At 40.0% G+C, this 25082-nt stretch overlaps 2 protein-coding genes across 3 annotated transcripts; both read right to left on the bottom strand.

Moving 5' to 3' along the window:
- Positions 1-676: 676 nt before the first annotated feature.
- Positions 677-4646, bottom strand: LOC102715524 (serine carboxypeptidase-like 42). The gene is made up of 10 exons (XM_015842276.2): positions 4272-4646; positions 2939-3046; positions 2746-2838; positions 2575-2667; positions 2403-2488; positions 2031-2309; positions 1804-1937; positions 1459-1551; positions 1257-1374; positions 677-1159 (listed from the first exon to the last, which is right to left on the bottom strand). The coding sequence occupies exons 1-10, from the start codon at positions 4525-4527 to the stop codon at positions 995-997; spliced, it is 1425 nt and encodes a 474-aa protein (XP_015697762.1). The 5' UTR covers positions 4528-4646; the 3' UTR covers positions 677-994.
- Positions 4647-18462: 13816 nt separating this feature from the next.
- LOC102715802 (probable ubiquitin-like-specific protease 2B) lies at positions 18463-24217 on the bottom strand. 2 transcript variants are annotated; one of them, XR_001551385.2, is made up of 9 exons: positions 23999-24217; positions 20664-20853; positions 20416-20583; positions 20198-20332; positions 19593-19674; positions 19398-19496; positions 19261-19313; positions 19094-19184; positions 18463-19003 (listed from the first exon to the last, which is right to left on the bottom strand). XR_001551385.2 is itself a non-coding variant. In XM_015842345.2 (9 exons), exons 1-8 carry the CDS (start codon positions 24063-24065, stop codon positions 19157-19159), a joined length of 822 nt encoding a protein of 273 aa, XP_015697831.1. In that variant the 5' UTR covers positions 24066-24217; the 3' UTR covers positions 18463-19003; positions 19109-19156. The 2 variants fall into 2 exon arrangements, 1 of the variants encoding a protein (XP_015697831.1); XM_015842345.2 differs by having other exon boundaries at positions 19109-19184.
- Between the last annotated feature and the right edge of the window lie 865 nt (positions 24218-25082).

Raw genomic sequence — 25082 nt, forward strand, 5'->3', positions numbered from 1 at the left:
TTATGCAATTAGTTTTGTTGTCGGTCTATATTTAATACTCCTAATTAACGTCCAAACATCCGATGTGACAAGGAAAAAAAAAGTCACTGAATCCAAACAGCCCCTAAAGTTGCTGCTGAAAAAGTTGTCAAGCTTTATCAATTGCAAGTTGCTAAACCTGGCACCTCGATGCTATCCAACATAGCTCTCATGCAGAACTCACTTGGTGACAATAATTTGGTACTGCTCAAGAACAACAAAAAATATTTTGTTTTTCTAATGCTGTTGTCAGCTTTTGGCCTTTGGGGAGCAAAGAGACATCCATCCAGCTTCCAACTGGGGTAGCTTCTGCTGCGTGTTCTCTCCAGGTCTTAACCTACCACTACATTATATTCTTTGTACTTTCCAATGCAGATGAGCCTGAATATTTTACCCTTCATGCAGTTTATACTCCCTTGACCTTGTGGTGTTGCGCCTTGATCAAGCATTAATTTGTTCAGAAAGGACTATTAAGGTAAAGGTACTGCCCCTGCCGACTAGCACTGCTAACAGTGGAGCTCAACACAGATTGGAGAATTTGACTCACTTTCTCACCGTCTTAATTATGAAACTTACAGGTCAAGGTGTTGCATTTGTTCCATCTTTTCAATAAGATCGATATCTAATCACAAGTACAATAGCATCAATGAGTAGGATAAAATTTAGCCAGTGAGTTTGCATTAATGAACTTCTTCAGATATAGATAGGTACAGTTGCAAATTGCAGTGAGCCCCAAACCCCCTTCAGTGGCATAGTTACTTGTACAGATTGCTCTATGTTCCAGATTTCCAGGAACGCAATCTGATAATCCCGATAGAGAACAATAAAGAATTTACTCTATTATTTCTCTGCTCTCTCTAAAAGATAAAAGATTCGTATTGACCACCTAATACACACTCTTATGAACCAATCTGCTGTAGCAAAACTGAAAATCCTAGGCTATTTGTTTGTATCTTCAGTTTCATTCTAGGTACACTTAGTTAATCGGCACATTGGTTGTATTCGGGAGTCTCCGTCCAAGTGCAAATGATTGGAAAAGTCCGAGAGCTCGGTCTGGCTGCGCAAATGGCACCATGTGAGATGCCCCCCGGACAGTTGCGAAGGTCAGCATGTTACCATACTCTGTTACCCAGCCTCCAACCTTGAACCAAAAGGGTGAAATATTTCAACTATTAGCTCACTTTTACAGATCTGTATTATGTTTTCATAGTGTTATCAGCTGTTATTTATCTGTATACCTGGCCTCTCCGGAACCAGCTACTGTATGGAACTGTGACTTGCAACCCCATGGTATGAGCCAATTCTCGCACAAGAGTTCGGGAACCCAAGAGGGGCACCACAGAGTCTTGATCTCCACTGGAGTGTTGATTGACATTGTCATAACATATTTTCTGTTAAACAGAACAAATTATCTGGAATAGAAACGGGAAGATGTATTACCTGAATATCCAAACTGGTATTTTGTGCTCCACAATTCTCTGGAGTAAAGGCAAGATGTTGATGTTGCCATCCTTATTGCTGTAGTTCAGCACACTGGTACATGCAAATGGTCCATGTGAGTTTTTGTTAAAAACAAGTCCTGTTCAATTGCTATTCTATCTGTTATTTCATATATAAATAATATTTGGGAACTCTACAAATTTTGTAAAATCTTTTCAAAGGTCAATAGTTAGGAAGACCCGTACTTGAAACTTTACTGAAAGGATCCATATTTAAACATCAAATTGTACTTAGAACAGCATCCAAAGTAATTAGGCAAAAACAGATAATGGTCAGGAGACTTACTCACTGCACATGCTCCAGCCATACGGCAGATGTGTTCTGTTAGCATGAAGAGCTCGCTGCACGTCAGGAAGGTTGAAATAGAAATACCTTTCATAAGTCATACAAACATCCACACCTACACTGATTTTAGTCACCTGCATTGGACATCAGTTCAGTCAAATTCACATACCACATAAAAGGATCAAATTTTCTGAAGTAGAAGATTATTATCAACAGAGTAAGCATACATATTTCCGCAACCGTAGCTCCTGCATCACAAGTGATGGGTAGCACACATCAAGAATAACATCGTAGTTGTTTACATAATCCCCAACTATACTGTTTGCCTCTGCAATGGCATCGTTGCATGACTTGCTCTCATTGTGAGGGTTACTGAAGGTATAATCCTCAAAGTCACACCTGTTGCTGATCGCCAGAAATATTTCGTCAGAAATCATCCCATGGGACCAGAAGTACTCGTATGTTGCAGGGACATCTCTGTCGAGCTTGAGAAGCGGATTCCCAATCTATTTGAGTTAATTAATACCAGAGTTAAGAAAAAAACATTTAGAAGAACAAACTTAACGAATATTGACCAAAATATGTGATCGAATTCTTACAGCCACTCCCTTGATGTTGAATTTGAACCCTTTTGATTTCTCATTATGTTTAAGAAGTACATCAGTGAGTTGCGGTATATAATGCCCTGAATTATTCACAAATTAGCCATGGTTCAGGACATAATCTAAACATTGATCTGTGTGTGAAATAGGCCTTGGAATACTCTCTGACCTGCATAGCTCTCCCCACTAAGAAGTAGCCCTCTTGAACTGTATTCAGGAAACTTCTTGTACCATCCCAACAGAAATTTGTACATGTCATTAGCTGCAAAGTTGAGCAGGCACACGGTGAGGCCAAAAATTTCAAGCTAATTCACTAGAACAAAACATCACTAGATCTTACCAGTCCTCTGGTCACCAGTGTTGTAATCTGATGAAGTGTTGGAGTAGGACCACCCAACTCCAGCAGGTGATTCAACAAACAAAAGATTGGAGACTGCAAAATTTGAGGTGAAGCAGGCATAGTTAGAGCTAAGACTACAATTTTCATTTACTAATAAAACATGTTCTGGACAAATTGCAACCAAAATTTCAACCTTTGTTCCATGACTTCTTGTTCAATCTCAGACCTCTACCATCTCCTCTCGGATAAAACGGGCCGAGCTCTGTGAAAGCGCCACCTCCAACCGAAGAACATCCAGGACCTGATCATAAGATAGACAGGGACTATTAGTGAATTTTGCAGGAGACATTATTAATGAACGAGCCAAATTTAGTGTGGTATATTAAGCTTAAAGTTCTTAAGAAAGTTCATTACGTTACAAAGCATTGTTCCAAGGCAAAAAAATTACACTATTAACTTCCTATTGTGCATGGAGTGATGTAGATGAAATCAAATGCTACCTAAAACTGGTCTAAAAATGCTACCTACAAAACTTTAGGGCATCTTTTGCTACATGCAAATCAAATGATACCTCACTTCTTTTTAAATGCTCTAGGACCACAACACACAGACACCAATGAGGCAAGGCTCCAAGGACACATGGTGACCTCAAAGATACCCTGTTCCTCCTCCTTGCTACTTGCAAAGCAGGGCTACTAGTGAAAAGGATATCAACATGCAAGCTAAATTATTGGAGTTTTTTTTTCTTGGAAGGTGTAGAGCAGATGATGAATATGAGGTTACTTTTCATGTTTCCAGTTCAGGAAACACTTCCTGCCATCATAGTCCCCTGATGAAGAAACATGGAGAATATATATAAAGAAAAAAAATAAAGAAGACAATTTTGCATCTGAGGTTCATTTCCTGGCTCCAGGATTCCATTGATGGATAAAATGGCAAAAGTTTACTTATATTAAAATATTAATGGAACAGTGCAATTGACAATGACAACTCCAATTCCAACTGTTCATGAACAAAAAAATAATCAGAAATAGTTGAACAAACAGTGGAGATCCAAATGGTTACAAAAAGAAAACCATAGAAGGGATCACCAAAAAGCCATGCACATACAAGGAGCAATCTCTATCAAAGAACAGTGAGGCTCTATTCCCTCTCCACCGTACAGAACCACGCACCTTCATGGAAAAACTTCACAAGATTACAATCAGAAGAAAGTTCAGAGAACTCCGAATGAGACAGAGGGCAAGAAACAAACTGCAAGGAAGAAATCTACACCAAACTTTCACATGAACAAAAATCCAAAACTCTCTTCAAAATCAAATCTTCAGCGAAGCAAAACAACCAATCAAGATCAAAAAAAAAAAGAAGAAGAAAACACAATATGCTTCAGGAATAAATCTAAATCTACGAGCAGAGCACTTCGCACGACGTGATCCAAGAACTCAGCAAGAGACAAGAGTGAGTGAGAGAGAGAGAGAGAGAGAGAGAGAGAGAGAGAGAGAGAGAGAGAGGGAGAAGCAGACGACCTCCATTGAGCCAGAGCGTGAGGGGCTTGCCGGCGGCGTCCTCCGCCGCCTCGGCAAAGTAGTAGAAGAGGCTCCTCCCGGCCTTCTCGTCGACGTCGACGTACCCGGCGAACTGCCTGAACCCGACAATGGGCTGCCCCGGCAGCCGCGTCACCAAATCCTCCTCCGGGAACCCCCACACACCACCGCCACCACCACCAAAACCAAGAACGCAGCCAACCACCGCCGCCGTCACCACCGCAAGAGCCGCCGCCATGGCCGCGAGCGAGCACCCAAGAACCGGAATTCCGCGCCGGCTGCGGCTGCGGCTGCTCCTGGAGAGGGAGGAAGAGGTGGGTGGGTTGGGTTCTTTGAATTGAAAGCTTGCGACTTGGGAGAGATGAAGAACAGTGCTTGACTCCTGGGGACTTTATACTGGGGGCGTGTAGCCTTTTTGGATCGGGATATGGAAAATAATACAATATCTTTTTTTCTCTGCGGATTATTAGCTCATAAGTTGTTGCGAGTTTAGGTTTGTATTTTTGTTTTGTGGTTTAATTTTCGGATCACAGTAACCGACGGACTGTTTATTTTGGTGTGAGAAAAAAATTAAAATTGAAATAGTACAATGTATGTAGACGAGGACGACGATGAAAGAAGAGGTAATGTAATGTACCTAGACTGCTTTTTTTTTTCATTACATTTTGTATGCCAGATTTTTGCTTATGAAAGTGTTGTTTGTTTTCGGGACTAAACTTTGGTCCTTGTTATGTCGGATGTTTGGATACTTATTATAAATATAGACTTAATAAAACACATCCATAATCTTGCACTAATACGCAAGACGAATCTAATTAGCCTAATTAATCCATAATTAGCTATGTAATGCTACGGTAAACCTGCACTGATTATGGATTAATCAAGCTTAAAAAATTTTGTCACGTGAATTAGCTCTCATTTCTGTAATTAGTTTTATAATTAATCTACGTTTAATATTTATAATAAGTGTCCAAACATCTGATGTGCATTGGGCTAAAAAACTTTAGCCCCATCTAAGCACCCCATAGCTTTCTATATGCAACTCTCACAATAGGTGCATGGTTAGTTCTCATATATGTGATTTTCAGTTCAAGGAAAAGTGTAAAAATATACCATCTTTGTTTTTTTTATCTAATGTCTTTAACTTTCATATCTGCATTTAACTATGTTATATTTAATTTTTTATGTAAATATACAAAATTATAAGTCATACCTAAAGTTATTTTGGTAATAAGTCAAATCATAAAAAAATAATTACATTGTTTTGATAAAATAAATGGTTAAACGTTAAACCAATGTCAGATAAAAAAAATTAAAAATTAGAGCGAGTATAAAACAATGTAAATGTTGTGTTTTCTATTCGAATGTCACATAGTCAGCGCAACCAATTGTCTAACCTCATTGTTTAATTTTAGATTTTAAAACTTAGTTTCGAAGTTGATTTTTGGTTTTTTTTACCTTTAATTTTTTTTCAGCGGTTCTTTTGAAAACGCTAAGAATATATACATAAAAGTTTTGTCCATATATTATTATTTAATTACTAATAAATTATTTTGATTATAATAAGTATACAGAAAAATATGAGGTTGATTATTGCTTCAACCTGAAATACCTATTTTTTCTATTGTATCACATAATTTTTACTTCTGAGATGAATTACCAATTGGGTTCTTCGTATGATACTAAATTTAAGGTTCAAAATTCAAATTTTAGTTTAAAACTATCACCGGTCCATGTTCCTGAGAGGAAAAGAAAATGTGTATAGTATTTGCCATTTTAGGCATGAGGAAATTGGTGAAAGGTCAAGGACGGTAGGACCTGAGATGAACAGGAATAGGTAGCCGTTGGGAAGGGTAATGGTGATAATGAGCCATTTATTACGGCAGCCATGCCATGCCAATATGCCATTCATTGATTGACCTGGCACTCTTGCGTCAGCCTCAGGAATAGTACGGCTTTCTGCCTCCTCATGGTGAACCATCAATGCTATTTTTTCGTCTCAGGGAAAAATTCTTTCACGAATTTACTTTTTAATGGGTAAAAATAAATTAACTTAAGGTCAATCTCAATGCAAATTTTATGCAGTGTCATCTATATTAAATAGAATGTCGTATCAGTAAAATTGCTGACTTGTCAGGTCATTAAGTAACTAAATGAGAAAGTTTCAGGAGATGGGAGAGGAGTTTCATCTCTGTAAGGCCATCCTCAATGCAAGTTTTGTAGACACAATTACCCATAGTGACATGTCATATAAGGGTCTCTTCAGTTTGCAGGAACTTTGTAGGAATTTTAAAGGAATTGAATTGTTTCCTCTGAAATTCCTGTAAATTTCCTATGATCCGAAGAAGCCCTAAAAGTTTGAAACTACGATAAAAACACCCCTCTCTCAATGCATAGTTTCATCTATTGTTGTTTCTTAGGTTACATGCAAGACACAAGCTGTCTAGGTAACAGTGCGTAGAAAGTTTCATCCCCATAAAACTTATTTCATCTTTTTCTTCATTAATACATTATTACATCATCAAAAATAACTACATGATATCCTATTTATTGTCTATGAAACTTCTATTGAGATTGGGCTAAGGGCAAAGGGCAAGTACAATGGTTTAGACCGCAGTTGTCTATTTGATACATACCGACAACGAAACAGACAGATTATATAACAACTTAGACAATTGTTGTCTATTGACCGTCGATGAAGTAAGCGATGGCTCCTTCCTCTTTCTTCATTTAATTTCTGCTATGTAGGACTAAATCACTGTATGCATGGTTAAATAGATGGGATTGGCTATGTGTTGTACTTGACCTAAGACTTATGCAGTTTGGTTACTTAGTTTACAGTCCTGTAACTATACCATGAAACTATACATTAAGACTGACTTAAGTAAAAAGTTTTAGCTGTGATGTTTCAATGTAATTTTAGTCATTCTTGCATTATTCATCTTTATTTTTTTCAATTGAACATCAAAGTTAAAAACGTTTGACTTAGCACTATTGTTATATATATGATCGATGTGTTACTTTTATTTTTGAATTTGTAGTTATTTTTTCCTTACGTGTTGTCATGTCACCTGATTGATTTTCATACAAAAATTTATTAGTATTGTAATGAAATACTACTATTCGCTAAGAGGCCATCGTTATAAAGCTGATTGTGCACAGGGGACCCAAAAAAGATTATCTAGTGTATGTTTTATATGCTACTAACATAAAGCTACCTAATGTTATATCAACGTATCCGCTTCCCAGGGGCGTCGTGATTAGTACAACCTTAAAATTGCGGTAAGGGGATAGAGACGTTACTCATTATTTCTGTATCTGGTTGTAAAAAATCTTATATGCTTAAAATAGGGTGAAAACAAATAGTAATGCAGAAAATAACAATGCATTTTTTATGATTTGCCAACAATTCACACTTACTCTAATTTTTTGTGATGTGGCAACAACACATCCACGTCATATTTGTTTTGGCCCAGGATTAAACACAACCACTCTGTCCTATCCAAAACTATCAACACATTACCTCTGTTTCAAAAAGACTTTATTTTTCTTTATTATATTTAGCGTTTGACCATCGGTCTTATTTAAAATTTTATGGAAAAACTTAAAAAAATTAGTCACGCTTAGAGTACTATTCATGTTTTATCATCTAATAACAACAAAAATATTAATCATAAAAAAATTCAAATAAGATGAATGATCATATCAAAAACATAAATATGAACTTATTTTAGGACGGAGAGAGTAGTAGACTATTATAGAGAGGTAGGACTTATTGATAAGATTTGATGGGTTGGATTAAAATGGTTTTTTTTTTTAAGAAAGGATTAAAATGTTACAATCCACACTACTCGTATGTGTGGGTGTTTGTTCACATCATCATCACTATAATTACAAAAAAGAACGGATAGAAAATGATACCTAGGAAAATTAGAAGTAACTGTTCTTGTCTAATTGCAACGTGAAGGCGTTGTTTTTAATCATTTCTAGTTACATGAACCAACCACTACTAGCCATAACTTATCGATAAGATTTCATGGGTTGGATTAGAATGTTATAATCCATGTTACACGTTACTTGTATGTGTGGGTGTTTGTTCGTGTCATCATCACTATAATTACAAAAAGTAACGGATAGAAAATGAGATCTAGGAAAAGTTAGAAGTAATTACTCTTGTCTAATTGCAACATGAAGACCTCGTTTTTAATCATCTATAGTTGAACCAACCACTACTTCTAGCTATAACATATGGCCATGTTATGATAAAAAAAAAGGTAAGTGCTTTTAAATATGATACTGTTGACTAACGAAGTTTGACTCTTTTCTCATTTGAAAATTTAGTATAAATAAGAATGTTAGGGATATGGGGGCCATGCTCCCCCATTCCAACATTAGGTAACCCCTTAATCGAGGGGTCGCCCCTAGGTCAACTCTAACAAGGGGTATTGGAACAGCTCAACACCCGACCCTATCAAGCGAAAAGGGAGGCGTCGGGGTGGCTGATGCTCAGCGCCTATTGCCATATGCCACTGTTGACCAAGAAGGGCAAGCACATTCCACTGACCTGCTATCAGATTTAGGATGATCCTAGCAAGAGCATGTTAGCTCCTGATGAGGCATTTAATAGGTATGTTTGTGCTTGATGACCAAGGGCAATCCGGAACATGCATGCTCCTAGTCTTATTGTCGTTATTACTCGTCTATTTCAAGAGTGATAGGCGCCTTGTCTAAGACGGTGACTAGGTGGGGCCATAGGCTTAGAAATCGCACTGGCTACCGAGAGTTGGATGTATATGAAGAATGGAGACTACCTGAGTGACACGTCTACAAGAGTAACGAGGATAGTTTAATGGCTCGCTCAATAGCCACAAAAGTGCATTAATTGATATACTATAGTTGTCTCATCCATGAGCGCTTTACTTATTCCATTATAAATAAGCTTACTACCCGGCACGGTGGCAACCTCCTAGAAGTGTAAAAGGAGAATCGAGCCTAAGTAAAGAGAAGGGCACGTTCATTTACCATCATCCACAACACAAGAGTATAGTATTACTTTCATAGACGGTCCAAACCTATATGCTTGCTTGGCTGTTTCGTTGTTTGCTCTAATTAATGCATCTTTTGCTTCTCATTTATCTCTGCTTTCATTCTCTCGTGGCAAATTCTATGGGTCAAACTCTAAAAGGGGTCTATCATGACTTCTTGCTCGAGATAAAATCCTCAGACAAAGAAGATAAAAGACACACGCTTAAAGTAGATAAAAACAAATCATATTATTATTAAAACAAATGGTCAAATTTTGTGACATATACTCTCACTCGTTTTAAAATATAAGCATTTTTAGGATTCAATTTTTGTCCTATTTTATAATTATTTATGTACCGATTCTTATAATTTCAATTATTTCAATGAATTTAGAGCCAATGGCAAATATAATTAATTTAAAATTCAAAAACTGATCAATGAACTGGCTAAACTGAAATCTTTTGACACCTACTAAGTACAGTATATGTTAAACACTCTGAAAGTATTTATATTTTAAAACGGAGACATTACTACTAACCTCTGCGTGGTTTCCTATACTAACCTCTACCATGATCTCTACTGACCTCTGCGTGATTTCTTAACATGATGTACTGGAAAATAATATGTCAATTCAAGAAAAACGAAAAAAATGACAAAAGAATTGTTATTTCGTTGAAGCAGTCATGGAACTATATTCCGAACCACAAGGCAGTGCCCGTAGAAGATCCGGATGTCAGAGTCAGAGTCAGAGTCAGGTTGAGCGTGTGGCTCTATGCATTGTCATTTGTCACTTTTCGTCAGTATACGCCGAGTCTCCGATCAATTATGACACTCAAATTCATCTCAAATATCAGCATTTTTATAAATCAGCATTTTCATAAACCTTTGGAGTAAACCGTATTCTCTCCGAATCATTCGTGTTCAATGCTTATCCCAAAATTAACCAGCTGATATATAGAAATAGACATAGCTTAAGTGGTTACCTTTCCTGTTGTGTAAACTACCTAGTTTAAACATCCTAAATTTAATCACGGTGAGTGCATTTATAGGTAGTTATTGTTTAAATATAGTATCCGTCAACAATGGAACACCTATAAATAACTTCGTCCATTTCAAGAAGAGAAAATCTAACCAATGTGATCGATAACACGTAATTATAAGAAATACCAACGAGAGCGTGGGTTCTCTAAAATACCATCATAAAAACGAATTTGTCTAAAAAAATATTATCGTCGTTAGGGTTTCATCAATTTTTTTTCGTTAAGTGCTATAGTACGAACGGTGTATTAAACGGTAAAAAATGAACGGAAACCTAATCGCAATGTTATTTCTCATATAAATTCGTTTGTACGATGATATTTTTTAGAACTCGTATTTTTCAATGATATTTCTTAGACTTAGACGTTTATCAATGATATTTTTTTAGATTTTCTCTTTCAAGAAATACTTGATTTCAAACAATCAACGCCGTTACTCACCATCTGTCCACAAATTAATTCTTTTTCTTTTCACTCATGGTGCGCTTGTAAAGGGGTAGGGTGTAAGAGCATCTCTAAATCTCTAACCACAAGGTCAAATTTTACTCTTCAAATGTCCATTTGGCCATTCTTCATTTTATTTGGAGAGTGTCAAATTTAGTTTTTACTTCAACGATCTCTCCATTCATCGTCTCTATCTAAGTCTCTGACATCAGAGACCTACATGTCAGCCTCCCTCTCCCTTTCCCTCTCCCCTCTTTCTCTTTCTCTCAACAGCCCGTGACCGTGAGGCAGGCCGTAGTGCGGCGCCGGCGGGGCGCCCATAGCTAACGGGGCGTCGGCGCGGCTGGAGGAGGCGGCAGGACCGGTGTGGCACCGGCGGGGCACCCGAAGCCGACACAGCACCGACGCGACGCGGGGCGGCGGTACGGCGCCGATGTGGCGGGAGAAAGCGGCGCCCGGGGCCTGTGGCGACGACGACGGGAGCGAGCGTGGTGTGGCGTCGCCGGCGGTCTGGCCGAGCGGCTCCGATCTCGAGTTTGCCAAGACGACGGCGTGAGGGGCCTGTCCGGACGGCGGCGCGGGAGGGCAGGGGGCTTGGGGGGGGGGGGGGTTGGCCAGACGGCGGCGGGGTAGGAGATGGCGGCTCAAGTAGGGAGACCAATTTGGCCAACCAGATAGCTTACATAGATATTTGACCATGCTGTTGGATTGCACTTTTGGCCAAAATGGTCATTTTTTTAGTTTGGCCAGCCATTTGGCTATACTGTTGGAGATGTTCTAAGATACTAGAGGAAGGCCATGTTTTTGGCTGGTTAATTAACCGGCATGAAAAACCTAGCAAAGAATTAATATATTAATAATTAATAATCAATTATTAAAATTTTAAAAAATGATTGATATGATTTTCTAAAATAACTTTTCTCTACTGAATTTTTCGTAAAAAAAACACCGTTTACAAGTTTAGGAAACGTGCATGGAAAAAACGAAAAAAAATCTGACTTATTAAGCCGTATAAACGAACACAGCCTAAGTACACTACCTTCGTTTATATATTTTGCAAAACAAAAAGAAAGAAAAACTCATATGCACTTACCTATCATCGATTCATGAATTGTTTTCTTTTCTTTCCACCAATGTTGCATTGGAATTGCAGGAATCTATTTTTTGGGAGATAGAGAGAGAGAGAAGGTGCATTTCAGTGAAATATTCTCGTTGTAGATAAGTTGAGCCCACACATAATCTGCACGGTTTCTTCTCTTTTATGCTGTAAAGATCATGTTGGAAGCTCTTTGGTGCCAATCATAGAGCTCTTTTTGTCCCAGAGGCCAGCTATTTTGCACAAGGGTTTCAGCATCTTTTTTCTTCCTTTTTGTTTTGCTTGTTGGTTCTGGCTCTGTATGCAACTATGCAAGTGGAGCAGTACTAAGTCTTCTACAGCTCACTCATTCCACGATACAACATGGGTTCACAAAAATGATTATACTAATATATGCATGATAGTATTAATTTCGTGCAATGCAATTTATTATGAATTATAGGGTAAACACGAAAAGAATGTAGGGGTAGTAATGGAGCAGGATTACTAAGAATGCAGTACTCGCTCTATTCTCCATAATCCTTTACATTAAAAGCCCCATTGATTTGTAGAAAAAAAATATAGGCATTTTGTAGGATTTGAATTTTATAGGAAGTTTCTTATTTGAACCATTGAAACAGAGAAATTAGACTTTAACATGAACAGCTAAAGTCAAGAAAATTTTAAAGGAAAGTTAACATGAGGTCTAACCTTATAGAAATTTTGCTAAGTCTATCTTTCTAGTTCTTTTTTTTTCTGCGATCCATTCAAACAATTCCTGTATTTTTTTTCTATATTTTTAGTTCTCTATTTTACACTTATATTTTTATAAAATTATGTATTTTTTATATCCCGACGTTTTTCTACTCATACGTCTAACGAGCCTACAAATAGAGGGGTTGAAAAAAAGCTAAACGACATATTTGTAAACGAAAAATAATTTATGAATAAAACTTTTATATACATGTTTTTAGCGATATAAAAACCAATATTGCAAAATAAACTTCAGTGAAAAACCCAAAATCAACTTCAATTTTAAAGTTAAAAATTTAAATTTTACCTTATAAATATAAACATAATCTAAAAGATGGAGGTGAGACGAGCAAAAGGCTCCACATTAATAGTAGTACTGTGGTTATATGCAGATTTGGCTTTGCTGTGGAATGGCCCATGGAACCAGACAGACAAGAGCAAATCTTCTGCTCAGTTCAGGTTTGCCAAATGCCAACCATAATATTATCCTAAGTCCAAAAGATTAATTAGTACTACTACTAATATAATATCCCCATGCGTGGGTACGTATGTCTGCACTTGATTAATTAGTCAAATGAGAGATGCTCTTTTGGATTGGTGTTTGTACCATATGGTGTCAGAATCTCATATGGTCCAGTTCCAGCCAAGTATTTACAAACTGAAAAAAAAATATATATGCATATGCTCCCTCGAGAAGGACGACAAGTTTGGATATAACAAAAAGATCATGTTGTGAATATATATATAATATTAAGCACTTGCATTAGTCATTGGTCATTAGGGCTAATTGGGTTTTCCAAAGCAATGAGCTGTAGGAAAATAAGAGACATGACAACCTTGTACCTAGGAAACTCCTATGGCAGAAATGGCTTAGCATTGACATGGAGCTTAGGAGTAATCATCAAGAAAAAAAATACTTGTATTTTATTTTTTGGATTTTTTTAAGGTACCCTCGAATGATCGTGAGCCATCTATTGCGTTGATCCAACGAATCTGATTTTGTTGTACTACACCGGTAGGAGGTGCAGTAAAAATTATATAGAAATAATATTAGAACTAAAATATATAACTTTTCAATAAAATTGTGTCATATATCATTTTAAATAGATAAATTGATAAATATATCTTCTCAAACTTTGAAATAAAATATTTAATATACTTATAAAAACATATGGTTAAATATAAATTTTACTGCACTACTACCGCTAACTACCGCTACAAGGAAAAGGAAAAGATAACTACCGCTACGAGGAAAAGGTACCGTAACATTGCTATTTTTTAGATGCCCGTGGTGACATGGCAGCAATTATATGCACCTCGGCCAAAGATTTTCTTTAAGATGCTCTTCCATAACTATGAGTTGTCCGTTACTTTGACCCAACGGATCTGATTTTCTTACGCTACACTGATAGTAGTGTATTAGAAATTTTAAAGGGGTAAAAATAGAACTAAAATATATAACATTACAATAAATTTATGTATAATATTTTATATTAAAATAGATAAATTGCTAAGTATATCTTATCAAAGTTTTAAATAAAATGTTTAATATACTTATGAAAATATATGGTTACCTTTAAGTTTACTACACTGCTACCCTTCCTACTAAATGTACCGTACCAATAACGTGCTCACGTCCCTTTGGATTTTCAATGGACTAGAAATAGTTTGTGCTAACTAAGCGTAGCTCAGACTTTAAACATTCCCTCTAGGTTATCCTAGACTTAGCGTGAATGCTCGTATTTATGATCAATTATTTATAGCTTATGTTATTTTAAAAAAATAGTGAGAAACAGATTGTAGAAAATTACAAAAATTCTCCCAGTACAATTGCCTGATCTGTCTATAACTAGTCCATCAAAATGCATGTAACTCAAATGGATAGTTTCCAAGGATATTACGGGGCCACAACATGGATTGGTTAGCCTACAAGTGTGACTTGTGACTTGAGGTCTTGAGCTATGGACACTGCACACACCCCTCCCATAATTAACTTATCCGTCTCGTTTTCCGCGCGCACACTTCTTGAACTGCTAAATGGTGTATTTTTACAAAAAAAATTTTATAGAAAAGTTGTTTTAAAAAATCATATTAATCTATTTATATTTTTTTTAATAATTAGTAATTAATTAATCATATACTAATCTATTACTACGTTTTCCGTGCCAGACTAAGTTAACTAACACCCCCGGCCGAACTCGGCCTAGGAGTTTCTAGATGCTACTTTTCGCTAATAAACTGAAAATCAGTAATTATTTAGCACAGCAACTAACAGAAAGATGAAATCAAGGAAAAAGCGAAAACACGTTTTTGCAAACAAAAAATTATTTGCAGGTAAAACTTTTATATGTGTCTATAGCGACTTAAATACAAAATGTGTAAAACAAACCATTGTGAAAAAAGTCTAAAATTAAGTTGTAGAATTTAAATTTTGACTTATAAACAGTTATAACTGCGAAACGATGGGAGCCAATATCTGAACCACCTCGCAACATGACGTCTTTAGAAAGAAAAAAAAACTCACAACCTGATAGATTGTTATTGATCCATGTTACACCCGGAGTTTTATCCTAAGCCTTAATTCGTAAAAGAAAATTCGTAAATAATAATTGGCTTAATTAACTCAGGAAAAATCCCTCTAAAGAATTAATTTAATTAAATCGAAGTTCCAAATCAATTAACGGGATTTAAACTTAAATTGCAGAATATAAAATTTTGCCCAAAAATTAATCTAAAACTCGGTAAAGGTGGGGCTTTCCTTTTTCCCTCCTTTTTCTTTCATTTTCCCTTCCTCCTCAAGTTGGGCCGAAGTCCAATTCTCCTCCCTTTTCTCTTTTTCTTCCTTTCTTTCCTTCCCCTCCCTTCTTTCCTCCCGGGCCGACCCAGCCAACCATCCGCCTCCTCCCCGCGCGCTCTCCTCTCCCTCCCGCCTAGGCCGTCGCCGCCGGCCCAACCCGTCCGCCTCATCTCGGCCCAGCACCGCGCCGCGCCCGCACCGAAGTCTGGGTCGCCTCCCCGCCGTGTCCGAGCCGGACACCGCCGCCACCGCAACTGCCGCCGCCTTTCCCACGTGCACGACTTGGTCTCCAACGACCGCCCGCCCTAGCCGGCGCCACCTTCCCCTATAAATCCCCCTCTCCCGCCGGCGCTGCCGCCGTTTTTCTCCATCCGCTCAAGCCGCCGCCGCGGCCGACCACCCTCGCCGCCGCCGATCGATCTGCGCCGCGCGCTGCCGCCTTCGGCCACCGCCTCCGTCATCGTGCGTCCCGTTCCGCCGCAGTCGCAACCACGCCCTCGTCGTCACTGGTGGGTATCCCCAGCACCCGCGCTTCCTCTCACCACCCGGCCGCCGTTGCGTCGCCGCCGTCTCCGCCGCCGCCGATCACGCGCCTCGCTGCCGGTCGTTGCCTCAGGACCGCGTCGTCACCTCCGCCTTGTCCTCGCCGTGCTTCCCCCGCCTTCGCCGCCGTCGATAAGCTTCCCCTCTCTTCCCTCTCCCTTTCCCGCTGCCGGCGCCGCCGAGTTCTCCCCTCGCTGCCGTCACCGGACGCCGTGGGTCACCGGCAGTCACTGCCAGACTGTCGCCAGGCTACGCCGTCGTCACGCCGTCGTCGTGCCACCCACGCCTTCCCACGCGGCCGCTTCCCGCGATCGGACGCTGTCGTCGTGCCGCACGCCGTCGTCATCGTGCGCTGCGCTCGGTCGCCGCCCCTCGCGCCGCCGACGCTCCCGCTCCCCGGCCGCCATCGCCGCGCGCGGCCCCGTCGCCGTCGCCGCCAACTGGTGCCGTCGCCGGTCGCCGCTGACCGCCGTCGGCTGGGCCGGAGCCGACGCCCACGCCTCCCTCTGTTTTCCCCTCACCGACCGGTGGTCCCCACCGGACGGGTCCCTTCTCTCCCTCCCCTCTCTCACCGTCGGGTGGGCCCGGCTTGTCCGCCGCCTGCCGGCCCTCCCCCTTTCTCCTCCCATGGGGCCCGGCTGTCAGCCGCCCACCTCCCCTTTCTCCCACCGACAAGTGGTCCCCACTCGTCGGCGCCACCTCACCCCTCCGCTGACGTCAGCAACCCTATTAATTGCGCAATAATTGATTTAGGGCTTTTCTGTTTAGTGAAAAAACCCAGAAAACTTCTAAAATTCATATCTAATTTGTCTAGTCTCCGTTTAGATCCATTCAAATTTCATTAAATTCATAAAATTATCAAGAATCCATTAAAAATATTTTCTTTTACTGTTTCAGTAGAGTTTGTGCCTGTTTTATTTTTTTTGTTCTTTGTCGCTTAGATTCGAACCTTGCCGAAGAGCCGGTTTATTTCGAGATCGTTGCTGAAGTTCCCCAAGGACCAGAGTAAGGCAAGTGGCACTCATCTTTGATCATATTGAACCTATTATTGCAAATTCCCCGCTTTATTTATTCAAATATGCATTGTTTTAATTAAAGTTTTACTGTATTTATTTTTTCGGGTAATCCTTAGTATTATGCCGTTGTTTACCCAACTTTATTCATGTTGGACCAGGGATAACTTGAGTAGAGTTAGACCTAGGTTAATGCTTAGTCGTGCTTAGAACAAGTAGCTCATGGGTTCACACTTAATCATTACTAGTTCTGAATAGCTGTTAATTGTAATTCATTACCCGGTTCGGGTTAATATCAACTAAAATATTGCTGATGGTGGGATGTGGATGCATGTTTTGAGAGTCGCACCATGGCAATTAAGGACCGGTTCACGGGAAACCCTACAAGTAATTTAGTGCTAACCACGTGCCGAAATGGGTAAGGTGAGATCTGGAGCATGGCATCGAACTATTTGACATACCAAGGCAAGGGTAGGCGTGATGGAGTATGGACGGATAATCGTAGTGTAACGAAAGCCTCTGCTGCTTCCGGATCTACCAAGGCACAAGAGGGGACTGTCCGACTTGGTGTAAAGGAGGGGATGAAACGTGAAGTGCGGTGCGATTAAATAGGGAGGGTTATGTGACGGGTCCTATCACAGTCTCCTTTCCGGTATGCTATGGTGGTATGTCGGCGCATGTTCAAGTGTAGTGGAGTCGTGTCTTGTGGGTACAGTAGTACACCTCTGATCAGAGTATAATCTATTCGAATAGTTGTGCCCACGGTTACGGATGGATTCCCAACTTCACTGTGATTAGTGAACCTTTAATGACCTGGGTAAACTGGCTTTCACTTGGGACTAGTACAACGTGGTGTAACGTTGAGTAGTGGTTGGGCCTGTCACAACGTGGTGTAACGTTGGACAGTGTTGTGGTATTTTACAACTGTTATTCACTTATTTTTTTAATTTATTTAATATCTTTATTCAATTTAATCTCTGTTATTTATTTAATTGCTGCTTTATTGCAACTAACCCTAGCCTGTCCTTGTTAACCCTTAAGCATCATTTATTACCCTCTTTTCCGTGCTGCTTGTTGAGTACGGTGGTTTGTACTCAGTCTTGCCCTATTTCCCCCTCCAGAACTAGAAGTGCAATCCGATGGAAACGACTCTTAGGAGTGAGCCGGTCTGCCGTCAAAGTTTGCTTGTGGACTAGAGTCGTACCCGCTGAAACTAATCTACCTTTCTTTCCACTACATTTTCGTTAGAATAAATGTTATTTTAAGTTGTTTCTAAGAACGATGGTTATGTAATCTAACATTGTCTATTTATGTACCCTGACTGATCCTGGATAGGGATTTTAATACACAATTAAGTTTAGAAATTCGTGTGAGGAATTTCTGGACGTGACAATCCGCGACCAAAAACAAATCTTATGGGTCATGATATCTTTACCACAAATTTGCAATCTATCAAGCAAAACAACAATAGTAATAATATCTGAACTTCCAAGCATGGTACGAACAATCCTTCATATGTTCATATATGATCTCCCAGTGTCATAGATACAGTATCATACACCATATGTAATCTTTGTTCTGTTTTACTATCATACAGAGCACAGCATAATGCTACTTCCAGATTGCTGATGCTAAAAACATTTAGGTGCATCAAGTACTAATCAGTAATGGTATTGCCTGGAAGTATATCTTTGAAGTCTGAATACAAACATTGATATACATCATATAACACTCTGCTAAATATTCTGAAAGGGTGGTGGAAATCCCACCCAGCATTTCCCGGCAATAAGTATCCTATCAAATCACTCAAATACACTAAATGATATTTTTAACCTATTTAAGGAAAGGAATCATCCGCAGATTCTGTATGACTAAATAGATGCTAACTGTCACTGAAGCTTTGCGCTGGACAAACAGCCATCTTCCTCTTGACGGCATGAACTGTATGACAAACATATTCTCGACAATCTTCAAACTTCCTCAAATTTTACCACCAGGAAGATGAAGCAGTCACTTGCCATTATATTCTGTTACAAATACATGAGAAAAAACTTGATAAGCAGTTACAAGAGGAAAAAGCAAAAGAGAAGAGGCAATGATTTCAGAACAGCTCTTACAGTAGTCTTACATACATGATAACTACATATACTTGGTGAAATCTTGCCATCCACTATGCTGACCTACTCTTCAGTTTCTTTTTTTCTATTCCTGAAGAAGCAAAAAGGATAATAAGATCACAAACATACAGAAAATTAAAATTACAGGGTATACAGAAAATACGTACTCCTGGAATGAATGAACACCCTTGCGGAAATTCTCTAATTCTGGCTCATCAAACTAATTTATGGAGATAAAACATATTAGTAAATAATCTGTAAGGTGAAAAAGGCAGTGGAGTAAAGGTGTGAATGCGTGACACACCAGCTGGCTGAAATCTTCTCCCAGTATCTTGTTCTGAAGAAAACAGTAGATAAAATAAAGAACATATATACCACATTCATCCCCATTCTGCTGTGGCACCTGCAGGGTCGTTCAAGTAACATGATAAGAAAGTCAGATAAGATGAACATGACGCAGAAGCTGAAACAGGAAGCTTTGACATGTTACATGCCATACCTCAGGGAATTCAAGACATATTTTGTTAATGTATTGCTCACTCTCTTCCCTCTCTTCAGTTTTAAAAATATCAGCAATAAATCTGGTACATCAGAAAAGGAGCAAATTTAATCAAGAGGCTATAAGCACACAAGCTTGTTGTTTATGTGCTATCAGAAGTAGATACGTATAATTAAAATAGTCTATATTAAAATAAACTAAGGCCTCAGCAGGGTGCAAGCAGGGGCAGAAGTTTGAGGTGGCCATGCTGAGCAGCATATAAACTGATTGTGGGCAAGTAGCAATGAGCATCCTATTGACCCAATAAATTCCCAAGTCTCCAGAACATATAATGGGTCTAATGCTGGATATACCAAAAACCAAAGTTAAAGAGAAGCATATCCATCGTGGTCCAAAGAGAAACAAATCCCTAGCAAGTCCACTGCAGGGCTGTTCTAAGTTCACCAATATATTGTTGCATAGCCATACAGAATAGAAAAGAATAGTTTCTATAAATATTTCGAATTGCCTGTAGCTAAATACATCTATATCATCAAAGAGATCCTTTTCACAACTCTTTTAAGGCTTTAGATATTGTGGACGGGAGGGGGTAGGGAGGATCAGACCTTCTGATAGCCGATCGCAACCTTGTCGGATTTGTTGTTTTAAGCGAATCCAAAAGCAGCATGCGTGGTCCTTTGTCAGTACCAAGGTAATCTGTCTTGCCGAAGTTGCACAAGACAAGGAGGTTCCAGTGTCCCCTATAGTTAAAAAGGCAGAAATTTGAATATACTTGATAATGGAGTTGATAATAAATCACAAGGTAGTAGTGCAAGCAACCTACCAGCAAACAATAGGAACAAAGACATACTGTCTTGAAAATACATTTTTCGCCTTAATCCATTTAAGGACATTTGGTTTATTATGTCCACTGTTGTACATGTTAAACCACAATGAATCAAAGTATGCATAAGCACTCCTCTTTTCTTCATCAACGTGCTTCCAAAGATCCCTATCCAAAAAGTTACAGAAATAAATAAGGCAAACAATGCATAAGATAGATAGATAGAGAGGCAGGATTGCAGGACATACTCCAGGTATGATTCAAAAATGTCAGTATCCAATTTGTCTTTATTCTTTTTGTCCCTGTTGCTTGTTGCAATGCGATTTGATCTTTTATTTGAGGTTAGAGCATCATCACAAGAAGGCAATGCACTTTTGGAGCCCCTCGCAGTCCTTGGTGCTTTTTTTTGTCTTGTTCGAGGACGCTTGTTTTTGCACTCTGCATAACACATATAAAATAAAAAAAGAGTAGAGCTGAAGGTATGAAGGTATCTCATGTAGTCTATTTTAAATACAAATCTCACACATGCAGTTGTTAGAAGTTCCTCTGACATTTATTATATGCTTTGCAACAACAGCTGAATCCATCACCAGTAAAACATACGAATTTTAAAGTTAATTCATGCCCTAGTTATAATCAGTTTGAATAAGCCATCTTAATACTTAACAGTCACATTCTTAAAACAAAGCAAGACAGATGACTAAAAGTGTATAGTACATTTAATAACCAGTGACAATGTTAATGGAATTTCAGTGTTCCAAGAAAATAAAAAGACAATGTCTACACCAGACATATAATGAATCAGTAGTTTACGCCATAGAAGATCAACTTCCATTATCTAAAAAAAAAAAGAAGATCAAGTGCTGCATCTTCTACTGAAACATATTTCCAAAATTCCAGTAGCCTGGTTCACACCATGGTGCTAAAGATTCGCAAAACCATACAAATCAAATGTCTTTTGTGTAGCTATTTTTATTAATTATTGCTATTCACTAGTAGATCATAGCTAAAGCATACTGGGAGGATAGCCAGGCATCGCTTGAGAAGAGAAATTGGACATTATGCCACTCCTAATACTAGGTTACGCTAGAATGTCACTCCGCATATTACCCCATTTAAAATGCCAATCTCAGCCGATCCCCAACATTTGTTTTGCCATTTTGGAGAATCCGGGCCAATTTAATGTGTTTCCCGACGCGGTGTGACCGAAATACCCCCGTGCTATTCCATGCAAGAGGCTAGGCATAACCTCGTCCCCGTTGGTCTCTTCCTTCTCCAAGTTCTTCTCCGAATTGCTCCCCGCGCTCTTGAGCTCAGTCGCCGGCAGCCGGGCACGAGACATCGCTGGCGCGCGTTGGGTCCGGTGCTGGCGGTCGTCGACACCATCTCTTCCCTGCGCGTCCTTCTCTTCTTCAGGGGCAGTCGCCGGCTGGGGAGAGCGGTGGCTTGGCTTCTTGCCGGTGTCGGCTTGCGTCGTTTCTTCCCCGGCTTGTCGTCGTGTCCAGGGCGTAGGCGACGGGCTCGTCGGGGCGTAGGCGACTCCACCCAGCCGGGAGCGACAGGGTTTCGGCGACGTCGAGGGGGGAGCGGCCACTGGGCAAAGGGAGGAGGAACCGGGAGCTGAGCACGGCGATGGGGGAGCCACGGTGATGGCGGCGTTCGGCGATGGCCGGCCACCGTTCGTCGGCTAATCGCCTGTGAGACAAGAGGAGAGGAGGAGAGGCTGGACACTGGATCCTGATCTAGATCCGGACAGAATGGCGCCCTCACCTCTCTTTCAGGCTGGGGGTATTTTGGTCACACCGTGTCAAAAAACGCATTAAATTGACCCGGATTCTCCAAAATGGCAGAACAAATGTTGGGGATCGGCTGAGAGTGGCATTTTAAATGGGGTAATATGCGGAGTGGCATTCTGACGTAACCCAGTATTGAGAGTGGCATAATGTCCAATTTCTTGCTTGAGAAGCAGAAAGCTGGGATGCCTATCATTTATCATATTTGCAACCCTCCAGCCCTCCATTAAAAGAATGATTAACATGTTCTCACACATTAAATAGTTTGCCAGGCTATGATATTGTTGTACCATGTTGATCATATAACGAAAGCAACACAAATTTGAATATGAATACCCCAACATACACAGAATTGAACAAAATATATTAAGCATAATGGGGTAATGATCTGCTTTCCAAGCTGCACAAAGTTATACTAACTACAACATGAATTCTTAGTGTAATAAAAACAATAGAGTTGCAACTAGCAATCCATTCCTCTTAATAAAGACACACATGCAACTATGCAACTCTTTTCAGTTACAACTTCCTGTGTAGATGGAACAACATCCTGTAACTTGGTTGATTGATCCTACAGATGCATATATCACAAATCCAATATTTTTTACCAACACAAACACCTAATAATATCTAAATCCATAACCTACAAAGCAACTCTATTTAGCAAAACATATAAATTAATATTTGCCACCATGATAGAATATGCAACAATCATTATATTTTGTAAATGATAACCAGAACAAATTAGCACTGAGTGAGTTTCAGAAAAAAAAACCACAAAGGCAATACATCTTAACTACAATTCTGCAAGTCCTAGTTCAGTCCAAAGCGGGCCATATATTTTGCATATTCACACTAACAACACAGAGCAAATGTACAGTCACAAGTTATATTGCTTCCCGCGCATGGATAATAAATACCAGGAGCTACAGAAATAAAAGGAAGCGAAAAAAGAACAGCGATTAAATGTCCTAGATGATGGACAGTGAGATATGGCACCTCTGCTTAGTACTTGAATGCTATCTAGCCCTGTTGCTGCCCTCATGTGGTTTAACTTTTATTAAAACTCAGAGCATAGAAACATTTATATATACAATGTATATACCAACTATAGATGATAGGTGCATTAAATCAACAACACAAAAGTCTGTGCACGCCAAAATTTAAATATTACCGAAACAAGAACCAGATAGAAAATCCAGGCCATGTAATCAATATTGTTTGGCAAAGCAACTAGCCATATCACATCATGAACAACACATGAGGCACTGATTGCCAAATGATGCAATGGCGGATGCCGGGATGGCCGCCGCCACAGAGCTGTTCTAAAAAGCGCAGCGCATGAGAATTTGCAACCCCGAGTGGCCTTGGCCTTTATAGAACCTGCCACTAGTCCTAAAGATCTAGGCATATAAAGCCTAGATTAAAAAAAATGATATGATATGCAAGAAAGAAGGTCTAGGCCCTACACAATCAGGGGAAAAAATTAATTATGCAGCAGTGATCCTACCAAAGTTGTCCCATTTCCAAATTCCCGGAACCGGAATCGAACTAGGAAGGAGAAAATCAGACCATCTGAGACCCCAGAGAGCACCCCCAAAACCCCTCCTTTTCATTTCCAAGAAACCATCCAAAACCCAGCAGACACCCCACCCCCTCCACAAAAGTACGAAAACCAAAACCCATTTCCACCAACCCAAACGCAGCACAAGCACACACGCAAACAGAAACAGAAGAAGAAGAATGGAAAAAAGAGAGAGAGAGAGAGAAGAAACCAGGTGGTGGCTCACCGTCGTCGCTGTCGACGAGGTCGATGGTGACGTTGTCGACGGTGCGGGTGCGGCGGCGGCGGGGCATGGCGGCGAGGAGGGGAAGGGGGAATGGCGGGGGGGCCTAGGGTTGGGGTCGATCCGCGGGTAGGGGATAAGTAGGGGGAGGAGGCGGCGGAGCGGGAGCTCCAATTTTAGGTTGGGTTTCACACTCTCTTCCTCCCTGCTCTGCTCGTCGCGTTTCCTTCCTCTTTGGGGAGGGAAGAGAGGAAGAGGGGGAGGGGGAGTGTTTCCAGTTTTCCACTGCTCTTGGGGGAAGGGGACACGTGGAGGGTCCGGATGGCGCGCGGGGCGTGGCTTGTCGGGCGTGCGTGGCCGTTGGATCCGCGTGGGTTCACGGGCCGAACAGGTTGGTGGGGCTACAACAACGGGCGGATGCTGCGGCTGCTGTACTTCCGCTCCGACAGCCCGGTCGGCTTCAGCCCAACTCCGGCGCGGCGGTCCGTTTTTTAAAAAAAATTAGATGTATGCTATTATAAACTTATCAGTTTTAAAATATATTATTACTATTTGAATAATTATAAAAATGTCATTATAATTTTAAAAATATTTAAGATAGGCCATTATAAAAATTTTTTGGACCAAATTGCTTTGTACTTACAAAGGACGTAATGAACATACAAAGGGCGTAACGAACATCAGAGCGAATTTGTTCTGAACTTTTTAAAAATAAACTGAAAGGATGGAGTGGTATATTTCAAATGACTTTGAAATTATAATGATATCTAGTTAAATAGTAATAACGTATTTTAAAACAGTTAAATTTATAATGGCATGATCTAATTAAACTTTTTTTTTTGACCGATCTTGTCTTCACCGACCGTCGCCCTTCTCCGGCCGTCCGGCGTGCGGTTGTCTTTGGACATGGTTCAGCTGACACCCTGCCCAATTTGGTCTCGTTGGTGCCATTCTCGACTTCCCGATCTGTGTACTTTTTTTTTTTGAGATAATACGGTGTCTCATAGATCAATTAAGATCAGACTGCAGTACTTCCCGGATTTGCTCCGGGATTACATCACGGTAAATATTAGTACCACTTCACTTC

This window comes from Oryza brachyantha, chromosome 11 (genome assembly GCF_000231095.2).
Source record: "Oryza brachyantha chromosome 11, ObraRS2, whole genome shotgun sequence".
Lineage (NCBI taxonomy): Eukaryota > Viridiplantae > Streptophyta > Magnoliopsida > Poales > Poaceae > Oryza > Oryza brachyantha.